The sequence below is a fragment of the Poecile atricapillus genome, chromosome 28 (assembly GCF_030490865.1).
Source record: "Poecile atricapillus isolate bPoeAtr1 chromosome 28, bPoeAtr1.hap1, whole genome shotgun sequence".
NCBI classification, from domain to species: Eukaryota; Metazoa; Chordata; class Aves; order Passeriformes; family Paridae; genus Poecile; species Poecile atricapillus.
The window spans coordinates 3,029,186-3,043,277 of record NC_081276.1 but is presented as its reverse complement, the minus strand read 5'-3'; the positions used below and the strand labels follow the sequence as shown (position 1 = coordinate 3,043,277).

At 62.0% G+C, this 14,092-nt stretch overlaps 3 protein-coding genes across 5 annotated transcripts; all 3 read left to right on the top strand.

Annotated features, from left to right (window-relative positions):
- The first annotated feature begins 129 nt into the window (after window positions 1–129).
- MADCAM1 (mucosal vascular addressin cell adhesion molecule 1) lies at window positions 130–5,259 on the top strand. 2 transcript variants are annotated; one of them, XM_058858363.1, is made up of 5 exons: window positions 130–2,669; window positions 2,885–3,151; window positions 3,274–3,588; window positions 3,852–4,397; window positions 4,553–5,259. In XM_058858363.1, exons 1-5 carry the CDS (start codon window positions 2,618–2,620, stop codon window positions 4,675–4,677), a joined length of 1,305 nt encoding a protein of 434 aa, XP_058714346.1. In that variant the 5' UTR covers window positions 130–2,617; the 3' UTR covers window positions 4,678–5,259. The 2 variants fall into 2 exon arrangements, with proteins under 2 accessions (XP_058714346.1, XP_058714347.1); XM_058858364.1 differs by having other exon boundaries at window positions 3,045–3,151; window positions 4,553–5,256.
- Window positions 5,260–5,328: 69 nt separating this feature from the next.
- On the top strand, window positions 5,329–6,815 carry TPGS1 (tubulin polyglutamylase complex subunit 1). 2 transcript variants are annotated; one of them, XM_058858366.1, is made up of 2 exons: window positions 5,329–5,664; window positions 5,772–6,815. In XM_058858366.1, exons 1-2 carry the CDS (start codon window positions 5,369–5,371, stop codon window positions 6,298–6,300), a joined length of 825 nt encoding a protein of 274 aa, XP_058714349.1. In that variant the 5' UTR covers window positions 5,329–5,368; the 3' UTR covers window positions 6,301–6,815. The 2 variants fall into 2 exon arrangements, with proteins under 2 accessions (XP_058714349.1, XP_058714348.1); XM_058858365.1 differs by having other exon boundaries at window positions 5,330–5,694.
- Window positions 6,816–7,444: 629 nt separating this feature from the next.
- Window positions 7,445–12,342, top strand: CDC34 (cell division cycle 34, ubiqiutin conjugating enzyme). Its single transcript, XM_058858367.1, has 5 exons — window positions 7,445–7,701; window positions 10,174–10,260; window positions 10,759–10,856; window positions 11,195–11,329; window positions 11,445–12,342. Exons 1-5 carry the CDS (start codon window positions 7,525–7,527, stop codon window positions 11,653–11,655), a joined length of 708 nt encoding a protein of 235 aa, XP_058714350.1. The 5' UTR covers window positions 7,445–7,524; the 3' UTR covers window positions 11,656–12,342.
- The last annotated feature ends 1,750 nt before the right edge of the window (window positions 12,343–14,092 follow it).

The window sequence follows — 14,092 nt, the reverse complement described above, 5'->3', positions numbered from 1 at the left end:
CCTTGTTCCTCTCCATCACCAATGGTACCAGGCAGCTTCTGCCCAGAATTGAAATTCCCCTTGAGAATTATGTGAGGATGTGGGACAGTTTTGGGAGAGCTGGGTCGGGGCTGCCAGTCCCTGCCCCAGCCCAGGATGGGAAGCAGGTCCCTGGCTCCTGCCTGCCCCACTGGAGCTTCCTCCTAGACTGGTATTTAGTAGCCCAAACTCTATTGTCTTATTGTTTTATTATTGTCTTTTCAGACAGACCTAATTTAGATCTTATCTGACTCATTTAAACACCCTTTGTGGTGGCTGAGGATGGTCCTAAGTGACTAATATAATCCCAAAAAATATAAACACATCCAAATCAGCTCTGGGATGGGAACTGGTGCTTGATTGATGGTATCCTGGAAACATGAGCCGTTACACAGCCTGCTGCTTCTGTATGTATTTCCTCTGGACTGGAGCTGGCTTTTGTTTTATTGTTTCCATCTTTAATTGAGAGAAAACCCACCACTTGTCTCACGTGATGTCGCTGGAGAACAAAGGGCAGGTGTTGCAGTGCAGGATGTTGTGGACCACCCTTCCCCCTGGTGCAGTGACAAAGTCTTGTCCCTTCTGGTGTTGGTGGTGACAGCCTGGGGCGAGACCCCCACCCGAGGGGCTCTGGGGGTATCCTGTGCTGGAGCCAGCACTCGTCCCTTGGTGCTTTGTGTCTCCACACTGAACTGTTTTGTTTCCTGTGCAACATCTCTGGACAAAGTATTGCCCGGCACAAATCCCCGCGCCTGCCCTGCGGGAGGAAGCACAAACAGCTTCCAGGAAAGGTCTTCAAGCCCCTGAGTCTGGAAAACCATCATTCCCTTCGTTCCTTCAAAGGCTTCCTGTGGGGTGGAAAACAGTCCTGGTGCGTAAGCTTGCTCCTTCCGCCCTGTGCACGCATCTGGTGATGTCCCTGTGCCGTGCCCAGGGGAGCAGGAGCTCCTGTGCTGCTCTGGGGTGGGGAGAAGCTCTGAATCCCTGCAGGAGAGGTCACAAGCAGGTGGTGGAACAGGGCTTGTGGTGGGTCCACTACTCAGGGGCTCTGTGAGTGAGAGCTGCCCTGGGGGCTTTGCCACATCACTCTGAGCTGGGCCAAGTCCCCTGACCTGCCCCTCCCTCTGTGGCTGAGCCTTTGGATCTGGAGGATTATCAGGTTTCCATGACTTCAGTTTCCTCTGTGTTGCCCCCTCTGTGGGTGGCTGGGGCAGCTCTGGGCACTTCCAAGCTCCAAAACAGAGGAAATGCAGCACAAGGTTCTGGGCTTTCTGGTAACCACTAATTTCTTGAGGTCCAGGGAAGCTTGTTCTTAAGTTGAGGTGGTTCCATAAAGGCTCAGCTCTCATTCACACTGATTCAGGGGTTTTCTCATTGCATCAGGGCTGCAGTCAGGGTTGTGGAAGAGGGATGTGAAACCCTGGCACCACACGTGCGTCCTCAGGGTTCCCAGACTCATTTCTGGGAAGAGCCTGGCCATGGCTTGTCCCAGGGCTGGGCAGGGGGGCTCTGGTGGCTGCTGGAAAATCCGGGAAGTGTCTCTGTTAACACAGGATGGAAGGAACAAAAACCCCAGCACCATTAATCACCTGCTTCGGCTGAGTGTGCACATTTGGAGGGGAGTGTTTACAGAGCACTTTCCTTGCTCAGAGGCTTCCTGCACCCTCAGAGAATTAATGGCATGACCTCCTAAAAGGATGCGTGGCACACCCAGTGCACGGAGTTGCCTCTCAGAACAGTTCTCAGATAGGAAATGTCCTGGTCCTGTGATGACACTGGATGCAGAGATGGGCACGTCCCTCCCTCAGCCCTTTGGGACCTTCCCCAGCCTTGACTGCAGCCTGGCAGGATGGGATGGGACAGAACAGGGCTCATTTCTCCACAGGGAGCTGGGCAGGAACCAGGGAGTGATGCCAGACCCAGCATGGACCCAGGACAGATGCTGAGGGTCTTGAGATTGAAGAGTGCAGGGTGTTCTACACCTCTGTGGTAACACTTTCTCCCTCTGTACCATAAGATCAACCCTCACAGGAACACCTGATTCCACCCTGTGTGAATAAATGCACCTGCCAACAGGGCTGGCCACAGGCCCTGGCTCTGCTTTTGGGGCAGGGGCTGACAGGGCCCTTTCCACAGCTGTGTGTCCCCAGCAGCTGTCGGGGTCAGGGAAAGGCTGGTTTGCCACTGGGGAGTGCAAAAAACAGGGATAGAACTGGATCTGAGCCACATCCCGGGGTGCAGGAGCCTGTGCAGGGCTCCTCGGTGGGGTGATGGGGGTCCCTGCAGCCACACAGGGACCCTTTGGGACAGGGACTTTCCCAGGTTTGGAAGGGCTGCTGGCTTGGCCGTCAGCTGAGTGTTGTGCAAGAGCCAAACTTGGAAGAAAATCAGAAACCTCCCTCTGGAAATACCCCTTGGGCTGGAAGTTGTGGAGGTCCTGGGGCCCGTGCTCATGGGGGCGGTTCCTAAAGGGTTTAAGAAGGGCTGAGGTTGGAGCCGGCAGCCAGAAGGAGACAATCCCGGCCAGCGGCACCCGCTCCCTGGAAGGGGGGAAGGAAGGAAAGAAGGGAAAACCAGCCCAGCTGCTGCCCTGTGGGTGATGGAACCGGCTTCTGTCCTTCTCCTCCTCAGCTCACTGTGGGGCTGCACTGGTAAGTGCCACGGGGCCAAGAGCTGCCCTAATCCCCCGACCCGCTGTGCTGCCCTGCCCTGCTGCTGCTCTCCTTGCTTTGCCCTACGGCCCCAGGACCTCTCTGTCACTGAGCTGTGACACAGGTCGCTGCTGTAGCTCCCTGTCCCGGCGCTGGGAGCTGCGGGGTGCTGGTGACTGTCCCCTCCCCTGACCCTGCACTTTCCTCCTGCCCAGGGCACCCCGCTCACAGGCTGGTGGTGACACCGCGGGAGCCGCTGGTGCCGTTTGGGGGCTCGACAGAGCTGAACTGCTCCTTGGCCTGCGCAGGGGGCAAGGTGGAGTGGAGGGGGCTGGACACCGCCCTGGGGACCATCTCCTCCTTCTCCACCCACAGCATCTTGCACATCAGGAATGCCATTGTGGCCACAGAGGGCATGAAGATCTGCCAGGGCAGCTGCCACGGGCAGCACTACCAGAACACCGTCACACTGAAGGTGTATGGTAAGCGCTCCCCAGCCCTTCACTGCCTCCCAGCGCAGCTCTGGATCCCCAAGGCAGCCCCTTTCCTCCTGAGCTATGCTGTGCTGCCAAAAATCACCCTTGACACTGCCACTCCTTTCCAGCCCTCCCAGACACGCTGAGGCTGGAGGCAGCTCCCCACATCCTGCGCCCGGGACACCCTGCCAACCTGAAGTGCTCGGCCACGCACCTGTATCCTATCTCTGGGGTGGCCCTCACCTGGTACTGGGGGCACCACGTGGTGGAGGACACAGACTTTGATTTCGAGGAGACCGATGAGGAGCTGTATAACATCATTTCCACCCTGTCCGTGAATGGGACAGAGGTGGCAGAAGGGGTGGAGTTCAGGTGTGAGGTGACGCTGCACGTCGGGCAGGAGACCTTCACCCGGGTGGCTTCTCTGGTGGCAAGTGCTGAGGGTGAGTGCCAGGAGGGGCTGGGGACCCCAACCCACATGTACCCCATTCCCTGGAGCCAGCTCCCACCTCCCCGTTCTCCTCGCAATAGCTCCGCCAAGCAGGAGCAGCCCCCACTTCTGCACCACTCCTGAATCTCCCATCTCCATCCCTGCACCTGTCCCTCGTGGCAGTGCCCCCTTGCTCCTGCTCACTGTGCTCAGGGCCTGGAGGAGGTTGGGGCTGCAGCGAGGTCACCTGTGACCAAGGCCGCTGTGTGTTTGCAGCTGTGATGGAGCAGCCGGCAGCCGTGGTCACCTCCATGGGGAACCCCAGCACAGCCAAGCCCGTGGCCACCTCAGCACTTCCTCCAGGGCCGAATGTCCCTCCAGGTGATCCCACCACAGCATGGAAGCCAAACACTGAGACCACCCTGGATCTGGCTGCTGTCACCAACGCGCCCTCCACGGAGCCCTCTGTGCTCCAGGACCTCATGGCAGGCAGCTCCACGGCACCTGTGGCCTCTGGCGCGGCAGGGACAGGACCACCTATGGGGACAAATCCTGCCTGCAGCCTGCACATCTGGTCGCTGCCTCCCACCGGGACGCGGGGCAGGGCCCTGCGCATCGAGTGCCACGCTCAGTGCTCGGGGAACGCCACGGTGGGCTGGCTCCGGACCCCCGCAGCCCTCTCGCAGTACCGGGAGGAGTCCGCGGGCAGCAGCTCCGCGCTGCGGCTGGACCGGGCCGAGCCCTGGCACCAGGGCCACTACCAGTGCGTGCTGCTCGGCCGCCGAGCCCCCATGGTCAGCCTGGAGGTGATGGTGCTGGACGGTGAGTGCTGGTGATCTGCGGACCCCTGCCCTGCTCTGCCCTCATCGCTGAGGTGGGGCTGCAGCCCCTCGTGTCGGTGGCACAGTTGGTGCTGGGGGGATTCGCTCACCCCTCGGCATTCGCTGCCCTGCAATAACAGCTCCTTGTGTTTGCAGATTCCTCCAGCTCGAGCCCGGCCATTGCCATGGGGACAGCGGGATCGCTCTTGGGGCTCATCCTGACCGGGGCCGTGTCTCGACGCCTGTGGAAACGATTCAGATCTCGGAAGCAGCTGTCCTAGGAGCGGGAGCAGGCGGCTGATGGCCGCAGCCCTCCAGCCGTGTCCCTGCTGTCCCCGTCTGCCGCTCGCCCCGTCCTGGCCAGCAAGGAGCGGGGGGGAGAAGAGCTGCCTGCGGCTGCCTCGGGACGCAAAGCCTGGGAGGACAATGAGCAGAGGAGACACAAGGACGAGGCCAGGGACGCGCCCGGGACTGGATCCCCGCGGGCTGGCACCGAACACCGGGCTGGGTCCGGCGCTGGGGGCTCCCGGCACCGCCGGACGGGCGGGAGCACGAAGGCCGCTTCTCTGTCACAACAGAATGTCCGAGGCAGCCCCGTGGGGAGCGTGGGCTCGGCGGGCGGGTGGGACCGGTGCTCCAATAAAGAACTGTTAACGTCCGAGCCCTGAGCAAGTGTCCTTTGGGCCTGGGCGGCCCCGCTCCCGCGGCCTCTCACCGGCCCCAGGACACCGACGGTGTTCGCGGCGCCCGCCCGGTTGCCAGGGGCGGGGCATCTGCCCGCAGTAAACATGGCGGCCGCGGCGTCCGCCAGGTAACCGTTGATAAGGCGGCTCCTTTGCCCGCACTCAAGATGGCGGCCGCAGCCTCGCCCAATGGCGGCGTTCCCGCGTTGCCTTCCCGTTCACCGGTTGGCTGCCAGCGTGCAAGATGGCGGCACCAAAACTTCCGGCCCGGGCGGAAGTGCGCTCCAAGATGGCGGCGTACGAGAAGCGGCGAGCGGCCGCCGCCCCGGTGCCGGCGGGGGTCAGCGGGCTGCCGGAGCCGGGGCGGACAGCGCCGGGGGGCGGCGGGCTGGCGGAGGGTAGCGCGGCGGAGTTTCTGCTGCGAGCCGGCGTCACGGCCATGGTGCGGGAGGCGCTGCTCAAGGTGCTGGAGGCGCGGCCCGCCGAGCCCGTGTCCTTCCTGGCCGAGTACTTCGAGCGGCTGGTGCTGGCGGAGGCGGCGGCGGAGCCCCCGGGGCCGCCTCAGCGCCTGGCCCGGGCGCTGTGGTACGTGTGCCTGGCTCATCACTCGCACAGGTGCGGCGGGCGGCGGCGGGGGGCGGCGGGGGCGGGGGGCGAGGCCGCCTGTCTGTGTCTGTGCCCTGTCGCGACAGGACGGCCTTCGACAGCAACACCGGAGCGGCCTACGAGGTGCTGGGGTGCGGCGGGAGGCGGCGGGCGGCGGGCGTGGACGGGCGGCTCTACAGCGAGCTGCTGCGGCGCATCTGCCAGCGCGGGGCGGCCCCGGCCGAGGCGGCGGCGGAGCTGCTGCGCCGCGTCCGCTGCCGCGACCACGAGGCCGTCCCGTTCGACGTGTTCCGCTACGGCGTCCTCACCTGCTGCGTCCTGCTGGAGTTCGCGGCCAAGGCGGACGCGCTGTTCGCCGTGCTGGGCGCGGGGGACTCGGCGGACAGCCGGCTGTGCCAGGCTGTGCTGCGGGCGCTGGAGGACGCGCTGGGCGCCGGGCACGGCTCTCGGCCCGGCCGCTACCTGGAGGCCGGCTCTAGGCTGGGCCCCGACAGGCTGGCGCTGGCCATGGACCAGGCGCTGCAGGAGAGGAAGCTCGGCTCCTCCATGAGCAGGGAGGAGTTCCTGCGGAAAGCCACCGCCCTGTTCATAGCCAAGGTGAAGCCCGTGGAGTGACGCCGGGTGGGAGCAGCGCTGGCTGCGGCCACTGCTGGCCCTGCGGGGCCTCCTCCAAGCTGGACGGCGAGCACGGGGCGTTGGCTGGACACTGGCTGGAGAGCCCTGGTCTGCCCAACAAGACATTCCCGGTTTCCATGCTCCCTGCTCTGTTCTGATGGTGCCAGCAGCTCCGTGTCTGTGCGTGCAGCCTTTCCCAGGCGTGGCTCCTCTGGCCCAGCTGCATTGGAAGATCCCTTTTGGGTGTTATCCAGGACTGACCCGTGAAGCTGCTTTGGGCAGTGAAACGGCCCAGAAGGAACAAAGTGTGGGGCTGGGCTGTGGCTGCACAGGGGCACCTGGGGCAGGCTAATGTGGTTTGGGATGTGAAGTGCAGGCTCTGGATGAGACACATCCCCTTCCCCCGGGACCAGCTGCCTGTCAGGCTAGGGGTTATTTATTTAAACTTGTCTGATCATTATTTATACTGTTCAATTCCTGGTTTGCTGTAAAACATTAAAGCTTTTTTATTATTTTTTAGTGGCCAGTTTCTTACTTTCTAGCAGTGTGAAGTGCCAGAATGAGCTGCAGAAGTGCCAGATCCCTGAGGCGAGCTCCGTGCTCGGGGGTTACTGTTGGCAGCAGGTGCAGGAGTGCGGAGCACCTGAGTGTGGAAGAGCCGGTGGGAGGATCCCCGCGGGCTCGGGATGTTGTGCTGGGCGGATGTTCTGCTCCCTGCAGGCAGGACGTGGCGCTGGTCTGGGTGAGGCTGCGGGTGGCGGCTCCTGACTCAGGCACAGCTGACGGGATGTGACACAAAGGGAGGTGCGAGCCGGGGATGCCGGAGGCATCGTTCCGCCGCGGCCGTGCCAGGAGCAGCCTCTGCTCCTGTTGCAGGTGCGGCCCTGGCAGCGCTGTGAGTTGTCACACAGGTGTGGCACCTGCAGGCTGACCTGGGGCTGCGCTCCGGGACGGGATTCTGTGCTGGCGAGCCCGGGGGCCGCTGCCCATCGCTGGATTCGCTCGGTGCGACCGGGAGCGCCGCGGGCACCGGCGGGGCCACCCCGCCCACCGCCTGCCCCGCCCCGCGCTCTGATTGGTCAGCTGGGCCCGTAGGGGCGGTGCCCGCTGTGGCCACGCCCCTCACGGGACTACAGCCCCCGCCGTGCCCCGCGTGGCGCCGGTCCCGCCCCCCCCGCGCCCCGGAGCGGCCGCTGCGCCCCCCGAGAGCCCCGGTACCCCGGCATGGCGCGGCCCCCCGTGCCCAGCTCGCAGAAGGCGCTGCTGCTGGAGCTGAAGGGGCTGCAGGAGGAGCCCGTGGAGGGGTTCCGGGTCAGGCTGGTGGACGAAGGGGACCTGTACACCTGGGACGTGGCCATCTTCGGCCCCCCGGACACCCACTATGAGGGCGGGTACTTCAAGGTGAGCGGCGGGGGCAGCGGGAAAGGCTCGGGGTGTGAGGGGAGATGGGGCTGGGGGCGGGGGGAAGGCAGAGCAGGCGGTGTCGGGGGATGTGCTGGGTGTTTTGGGAAGGAGTTTCGGAAGGGTGAGACCCTGTGAGGGGATTGTGGATGAGGGAGGGTGTCCCGGGTGGGTGTGGGGGTCGTGACAGAGCTGCCCCCGGACTTGTGGGCGTGTTGAGGGCCAGGGAGAGCTGGGTCTTTCACTGGACGCCTGAGGGTCCCTGGGGCTTCGGAGTGGTCCTGGCAGGGAGCCACCTGTGGGTGGCTGCTACCGAGCTACCGAGGGTCCCCTTCGTTGTGAGGAGCATTCGGCCCCCTTGGGGCTCTGCCTCAACCACCCCCCTGCCCCCCCGGTCCGAGGGGGCAGGACAGCGGGCTCCAGGTCGATGATGTTCCCTCTTCTGGAGGGGATCCGAGGCATCGCCACCGGACCAGTGGTCTGACAGACAAAGGTCCCTCGAGTGCAGACAGAGACAGCCCAGGGTGGGAGCAGGGAGCTGGGTTGGGGAGTGAGCGTCATGACTTGGTTTGGGGTTTGAGGTGGAAGAAGGGGTTTGGCAGCCTGACTGCACAGTCCCCCCTCGGCAGGATGTGTGTGTGTTCTTCCCAGGTGTTGTGCAACGTGGGGTAGCTGTTTTCTTCCTCTTTCTCATCCTCCCTCCTCCACTGAGCTCTTGTGTTTTCATCCTGTTGCTGTCAGGGTGGGGATGCACAGGGTGAGTCACCCACGGTAGTTGTGTTTGTTTTCCTGGGCTGATGTTTCAGAGCCAGGTTTCATCTCTTTACTGAAGTGGAGGTTTTTTTCCCCCATAGCATATTTGTATGAGACCCTTTGAACTCTCATCCTTTCAGCCACTCGTGCTTCTGTTGTGTGCTTGAGAGCTTCCAAACTCGGCACTGATTGTGCTGGTGAGGCTGTTCATAAGAGGAGAGCAGTGGGGCCAAGTCTTCTCCAGCCTATGGAGACACCAACCTGTTTGTTCAAGGCAGGGTGGGGTTGTTTCTGTCCAAGCCCCCTTTGGCATCACTTTGCCTCGGCCGGTTTTGTTCTCATCCCCTCTGACACAACAAAGGGGATTATTCTGCGACGTTCAGCTGTTTGGCCAGAGCCCAGCATGGGGCCGAGTGTCACTGCCCTGCACTCCACACACACAACACTGCCCCCACTGCACTTTTCCCTCTTCCCACCCCCTGTCCTGTGCCATGGATCCAATGTCTGGGTTCTCTTGTACATAAACTGAGGGAGCAAGAAGCATTCAGGGAGTTGTCATGTTGAGTCTTGATCTAGAAGTTTGCTCCTAGGGCCTGGGAACAGCTGAAAGCTGCATCAGTCACTGGGAAGTTGTGCAGCCACACAGGGAGAAGCTGCCCCCATCCTCTCGGATTCCTGGTGCTGGTGGGTTGGGGGTAGCAGCTCTGAAGACTGTGGGATGTTGCTGTAGGTCCCTATGCCCCCTCAGGCTTCACTCAGAGATGGACAGTGTGCCCTTCTTTGCCCAATCTCAGCCCCACGGGTTTGGTGGCTGTGGGAGGAGCTGGTGGTGGCTGAGTGTCCCTGCTGGAGCCCTGGGCTGCAGCCTGAGCTTCATGTGATTTTATTTTTAGCCCCCAAGCTGCGCGCTGCGGCCGGTTTGGACTGGGTCTCTTCTCAGCAGTGACAGGCTATTTTTAGATTCGGTGTGTTCATAGGAGCACCAAACACCTGATGCTTCCTTCCCGTGAGCTCTGAAGGGTAAACAGCCTTTCCTTCAGAGGCACAGCCATGGTCTGTCCCTGACAGCAGCTCTGGCGGGTGACCCAGACTCTGCCTGGCTCCGTGTGCTGCTGTGGGGTTTGTGCTGGGTGCCAACACCGTGAGCTCCCGCAGGTTCCTCTGCATTGGAGAGCACTGGGTTAGCACCAGTGAGCCCTGCTGGACAGGAGGGTATGGGCAGGATGAGGGGCAAGGAGCTGCTGCTGGTCACTCATCCCACTCTGTGTGGTGAGAGGATGCCCCTGGGGCCGGTGTCCATCCTGCTCCTGGGGCCGGTCTCCATCCTGCCCCTGGGGCCAGTGTCCATCCTGCCCCTGGGGCCAGTGTCCATCCTGCTCCTGGGGCCAGTGTCCATCCTGCCTGCAGGGCCAGTGTCCATCCTGCCCCTGGGGCCGGTGTCCATCCTGCCCCTGGGGCCAGTGTCCATCCTGCCCCTGGGGCCGGTGTCCATCCTGCCCCTGGGGCCAGTGTCCATCCTGCCCCTGGGGCCAGTGTCCATCCTGCTCCTGGGGCCGGTGTCCTCCCCACAGAACTGGCTGGTGCAGAGGCTCTGTCCCAGCAGGCACCCAGCTGGGCTTGGCAGAGTTTCCTTCTTCCCGAAGCTGTCAGAAGCTCTGTGGTTTCCGTCCCTTCCTTCTCACAAGCTGGTGTTCACGTCTCCTTATTGTTCCCTTGCAGGCTCGTCTCCGGTTTCCCATTGACTACCCCTACTCTCCTCCTGCCTTCAGGTTCCTAACCAAAATGTGGCACCCCAATATCTATGAGGTAGGTCCCCTGGGACAATGAGCAGGGTCTTGGACAGTCAGTGGACACATGTGCCTCTGTTGTGATGACACTGGATGCAAATGCCAGCCTTTGGCACAGGACACTTGGTGCCTTTGGCGATGAGTGCCTGGCACAGGGAATGCCACTAACGAGCTCACGACAGCCCTTTGCTGTCCCAGTGCAGGTTCCAGGCCAGCCAGACTTTGCAGGCCTGATGGCTCCCACGCTTGGGGACATTGTGCCTATGCCAAGAGTGGCTGCAGGCTGAGTGACGTGCCTGGCCCTGGGGCCCACGCCAGGGGCACAGTGTGCTGGGCATTGGGCAGCCTGACCTGTACGGTGCTGGCACTCTCGGGGTGCTTGTCCACTTTTGTGTCCCTCCTATGAAACTGAAGGGACAGCTGGGGTCGCCTCACCTGGCTTCAGCCAATGGGAAGTGCGAGCAAGGAGATCCTGAGGCAGCAGCTTCTGAGGATCCGGTTTCTCTTGTGCTTTCAGACAGGTGATGTCTGCATCTCCATCCTCCACCCGCCCGTGGATGACCCGCAGAGCGGGGAGCTGCCATCGGAGCGCTGGAACCCCACCCAGAACGTGCGGTGAGGGCTGGGAGGGACTGCAGGCAGGGGGCTCATCCAAGGGCAGGGATGGGAAGGTGGGAGGATGGGGACAGCCTCCTGCTCCCAAAGCCTGCAGGAGGTGCCAGGGGGCTAGTGAAGGCTCTCAGCCTGTTGGATTTGCTGCCACTTGTGTGTGGATGAGTGTAAGCCAAACAGCCCATGTGCTGCTGTCCCCTGCCTGGCCTGCTCCCCTTTTCTGGGACCTCTCTTACTGTGGACAGCACAAGGCTCTCCCACAGACAGAGTGGGGCTGCTGGCACTGCTGGGGTGCTGCTGACCTGCCTCAGCTCTGACCTGCTCATGTTTATTGTTGCCAGAACCATTCTGCTGAGTGTGATCTCACTGCTGAATGAGCCCAACACGTTTTCCCCAGCCAACGTGGATGCCTCCGTCATGTACCGCAAATGGAAAGAGAGCAAAGGGAAGGACCGGGAGTACACAGACATCATCAGGTGTGTGCTGAGCCTGGGCCTGGCAGCACTGGCTGTGCTGGGATCCTGTGGGACACGGGCTCTGGAGGTCTGTGGTGCAGAGCTCTGTTCTCACCCCTCACTTCTCGCCCTCCAGAAAGCAAGTGCTGGGCACCAAGGTGGACGCTGAGCGCGATGGAGTGAAGGTCCCCACCACGCTGGCTGAGTACTGTGTGAAGACCAAGACTCCAGCCCCAGATGAGGGCTCAGACCTCTTTTATGATGACTATTATGAGGATGATGAGATGGAGGATGAAACAGAGAGCTGTTATGGTGATGAGGATGACTCCGGCAATGAGGAATCTTGATGGCCCTCTGGCATTACTATAAACTACTGATTTTTACCTCAGCTAGAACAAACTGGTTTGAAATTAGGATCTGTCAGCCCTGAAATTAACTCTCTACCTCGCAGGGAGACTGTTCTGCTGTTGCAAAGGAAATCCCATCGCTGTCTTTGTAGGAAAAGATAAACCCCCTATGTTATAAACTTCCTGGGGGGCAAGTAGAGAGGGAGAAGCTGTGTTGGGTCATTCACAAAGCTGCAGAAACTGAGGTGCTGGTGGCTCTGCCAGGCTGAGGAGTGACAACCAGGCCTGGTGTTGGCTGCCCCTCATCTGTGTATGTTCAGCTTCTCTTCAGCCCCATGGGGTAGGAGCAGTTTGGGGGGCTTGTGGGGGTGGTGAGCGGTTGCTTTGGTGGGCGGGGGACAGCATGTGAGTGCTGTCTTGGCTTTCAACACCTGCAGCTGTCTGGGCTGTCCCCACAGGACCCTTTTGCCTTCCCTGCCCATGATGCTGGATCTGTGTTCACAGGGAGAAAGGCACCAGGGAGGACTTGCCCAGCAGCCACCAGCACTGGGGCATGTGGGGATGGTCTGTTTGTGGTTTTTAACTAGCTGGGAGGGACGGGGTCATGCTGAGTATTTCTGCTTCTGTATTTTTTTTTTTTTTTGGACACTATTTAATAAAGTTCTTCCAGGGAAGGGTTGTGATGTGTGGGTGAGATTCTGCCTGGTCTGTGCCCAGGCTACAAGGGATTTGTGTCAGACATGGACTGGCATGGATGCTCTCCTGGGGCTGCAGGGCAGCTGAGGGGCTCACAGTAACCCTCTTTCCACCTTGCAGAGGGGGCAGCAGAGTCTGGACAGGGTTGCCTCTGGTCTGAACAGCATCTCTGCCCTTTCCAGGCAACACTCAGTGCCTCTGCCCTGGAGCTGTGGCCAACACTCGGTCTCTGCGTGGGCCAAGCCCTGCAGTGCTGCACAGGGAAGGTGCTTGCCTTCTTGCTCCTCTGCAGGCAGCAGACCTGCCTGGGCAGTGCCTGGCTGCGCTCAGCGGTAACTGAGGGGTGCCCCAAGGGTGCCCAGAGCCCTTGCAGCTGCTCTGATCACAGCTGGGTGTGCCCTGAGCCCACAGATCGGGACCGGCTGGGATACACGAGCTCCAGAGACTGTGGTGAGCTCCCAGCCCCGGGCTCTGCCGGCCCCTTCTCCGGCTGGGATGGGCTGAGCAGCCTCGGAGCCAGGGCAGGGACGAGGCCCTGGCAAAGCGCCTGCCTGGGGCTCCTGGCCCTGCTGCACAAAGCTCGTCAGAGGGGTAATGAGCAAAACTTGCCTCGGCTGGAGTCGTGCAAATGGGATCAGGGCTTGAGTGACACCTGCGACTGCACGCGGCGAGGGCATGTGCTTTATTGCCTTAGGAAATGAGGCTAAAAGGTGAATAGGATTATTGTCGCTTTATTCAGGCCTGGCAAACGGCTTCCAAGGTCACCCGGCCGGCATGGAGCAGCAGCCCCGGCTGCTCGTTCACAGCCAGCCCCTTCTTCCTTTCCTGGGGGGCTGCTCTGTGCACCCCCAGCAGCCTCCCCATCCGCATGGCCATGCCCGTGTCCCCTCTTCCTCTGTGTGAGCAGTTCCCTCCGCAGTGCTGGATGCTGGACACCACCCAGACCTGGACCAGCTCCTCAGCCTGCGGCCACCACAGGCTGAAATTCCTCCGAATTTCTGCACCCCAGGTGCCGTGTTTGCAAATTCTCCCCAGTGCTGGGGGAGCCCAGCCAGTGTTTGAGGGTGGGCGGGACATGGGGAAGAAATGGTCTGGGAGGAGCTGGCAGATCCCCCGTGGAGAGCCTGGTGGGGACTGGCGCCTATGGCCCCATTGTTTCGGCTTTTCCTGCCCCCCTGCCCAGTACGCCTGGCTGTGCGTGCTCCAGTGGTCCAGCTCAGTCAAGAGCTCGCCCCTGGGATGGAGAAAGCTGCTGTCGTGCCTCTTTGCCTCAGCTGCCTTGCTGGTTATTGCCTGCCCAGCCCCTTGGGGTTATCAGGCAGCTCCAGCTGGGCCGGAGCCGGGACTTGAGGCCCAGCACCCCCTGACCCCATGGACTGGCCGAGAGCCCGGGGCCCAGTGCGTTCCTTGCACCTCGGGGCAGCCCTGGCCAGGGCCGGAGGGGGCTGTGAGACAGCGGAGCAGCGGCCGGGTCCGGGTGCGCTGGTTTGTCCTGGCAGCGGCCCCGCCGTGTCCGCAGGAGCCATTGTCTGTGCCGGACTCCCTGCGCTGAGGAAGCGCTGCCCGCTTTCCTTCCCATACATCCCGCTGTGCGGGGGACCCGCAGGCGGCCCTGCCTCACCCCGTGTGGCCCCGAGAGCCTCCGGGAACCTCCGCGTGCCTCCGGTCCTGCTCGGGGACCCGCCTGCCCCAGCACCCGCCGGCTCCCCCGTGACTCTGCCCACGCTGCGTCCCGAGGAGC

Coding starts and splice junctions, on each gene's coding strand:
- MADCAM1 (XM_058858363.1), top strand. CDS start 2,618: ATGGAACCGGCTTCTGTCCTTCTCCTCCTCAGCTCACTGTGGGGCTGC. Junction 3,152..3,273: donor CGTCACACTGAAGGTGTATG/GTAAGCGCTCCC, acceptor ACTCCTTTCCAG/CCCTCCCAGACACGCTGAGG. Junction 4,398..4,552: donor GGAGGTGATGGTGCTGGACG/GTGAGTGCTGGT, acceptor TTGTGTTTGCAG/ATTCCTCCAGCTCGAGCCCG.
- TPGS1 (XM_058858365.1), top strand. CDS start 5,369: ATGGCGGCGTACGAGAAGCGGCGAGCGGCCGCCGCCCCGGTGCCGGCG. Junction 5,695..5,771: donor CTGGCTCATCACTCGCACAG/GTGCGGCGGGCG, acceptor CTGTCGCGACAG/GACGGCCTTCGACAGCAACA.
- CDC34 (XM_058858367.1), top strand. CDS start 7,525: ATGGCGCGGCCCCCCGTGCCCAGCTCGCAGAAGGCGCTGCTGCTGGAG. Junction 10,857..11,194: donor AACCCCACCCAGAACGTGCG/GTGAGGGCTGGG, acceptor TATTGTTGCCAG/AACCATTCTGCTGAGTGTGA. Junction 11,330..11,444: donor GAGTACACAGACATCATCAG/GTGTGTGCTGAG, acceptor CTCGCCCTCCAG/AAAGCAAGTGCTGGGCACCA.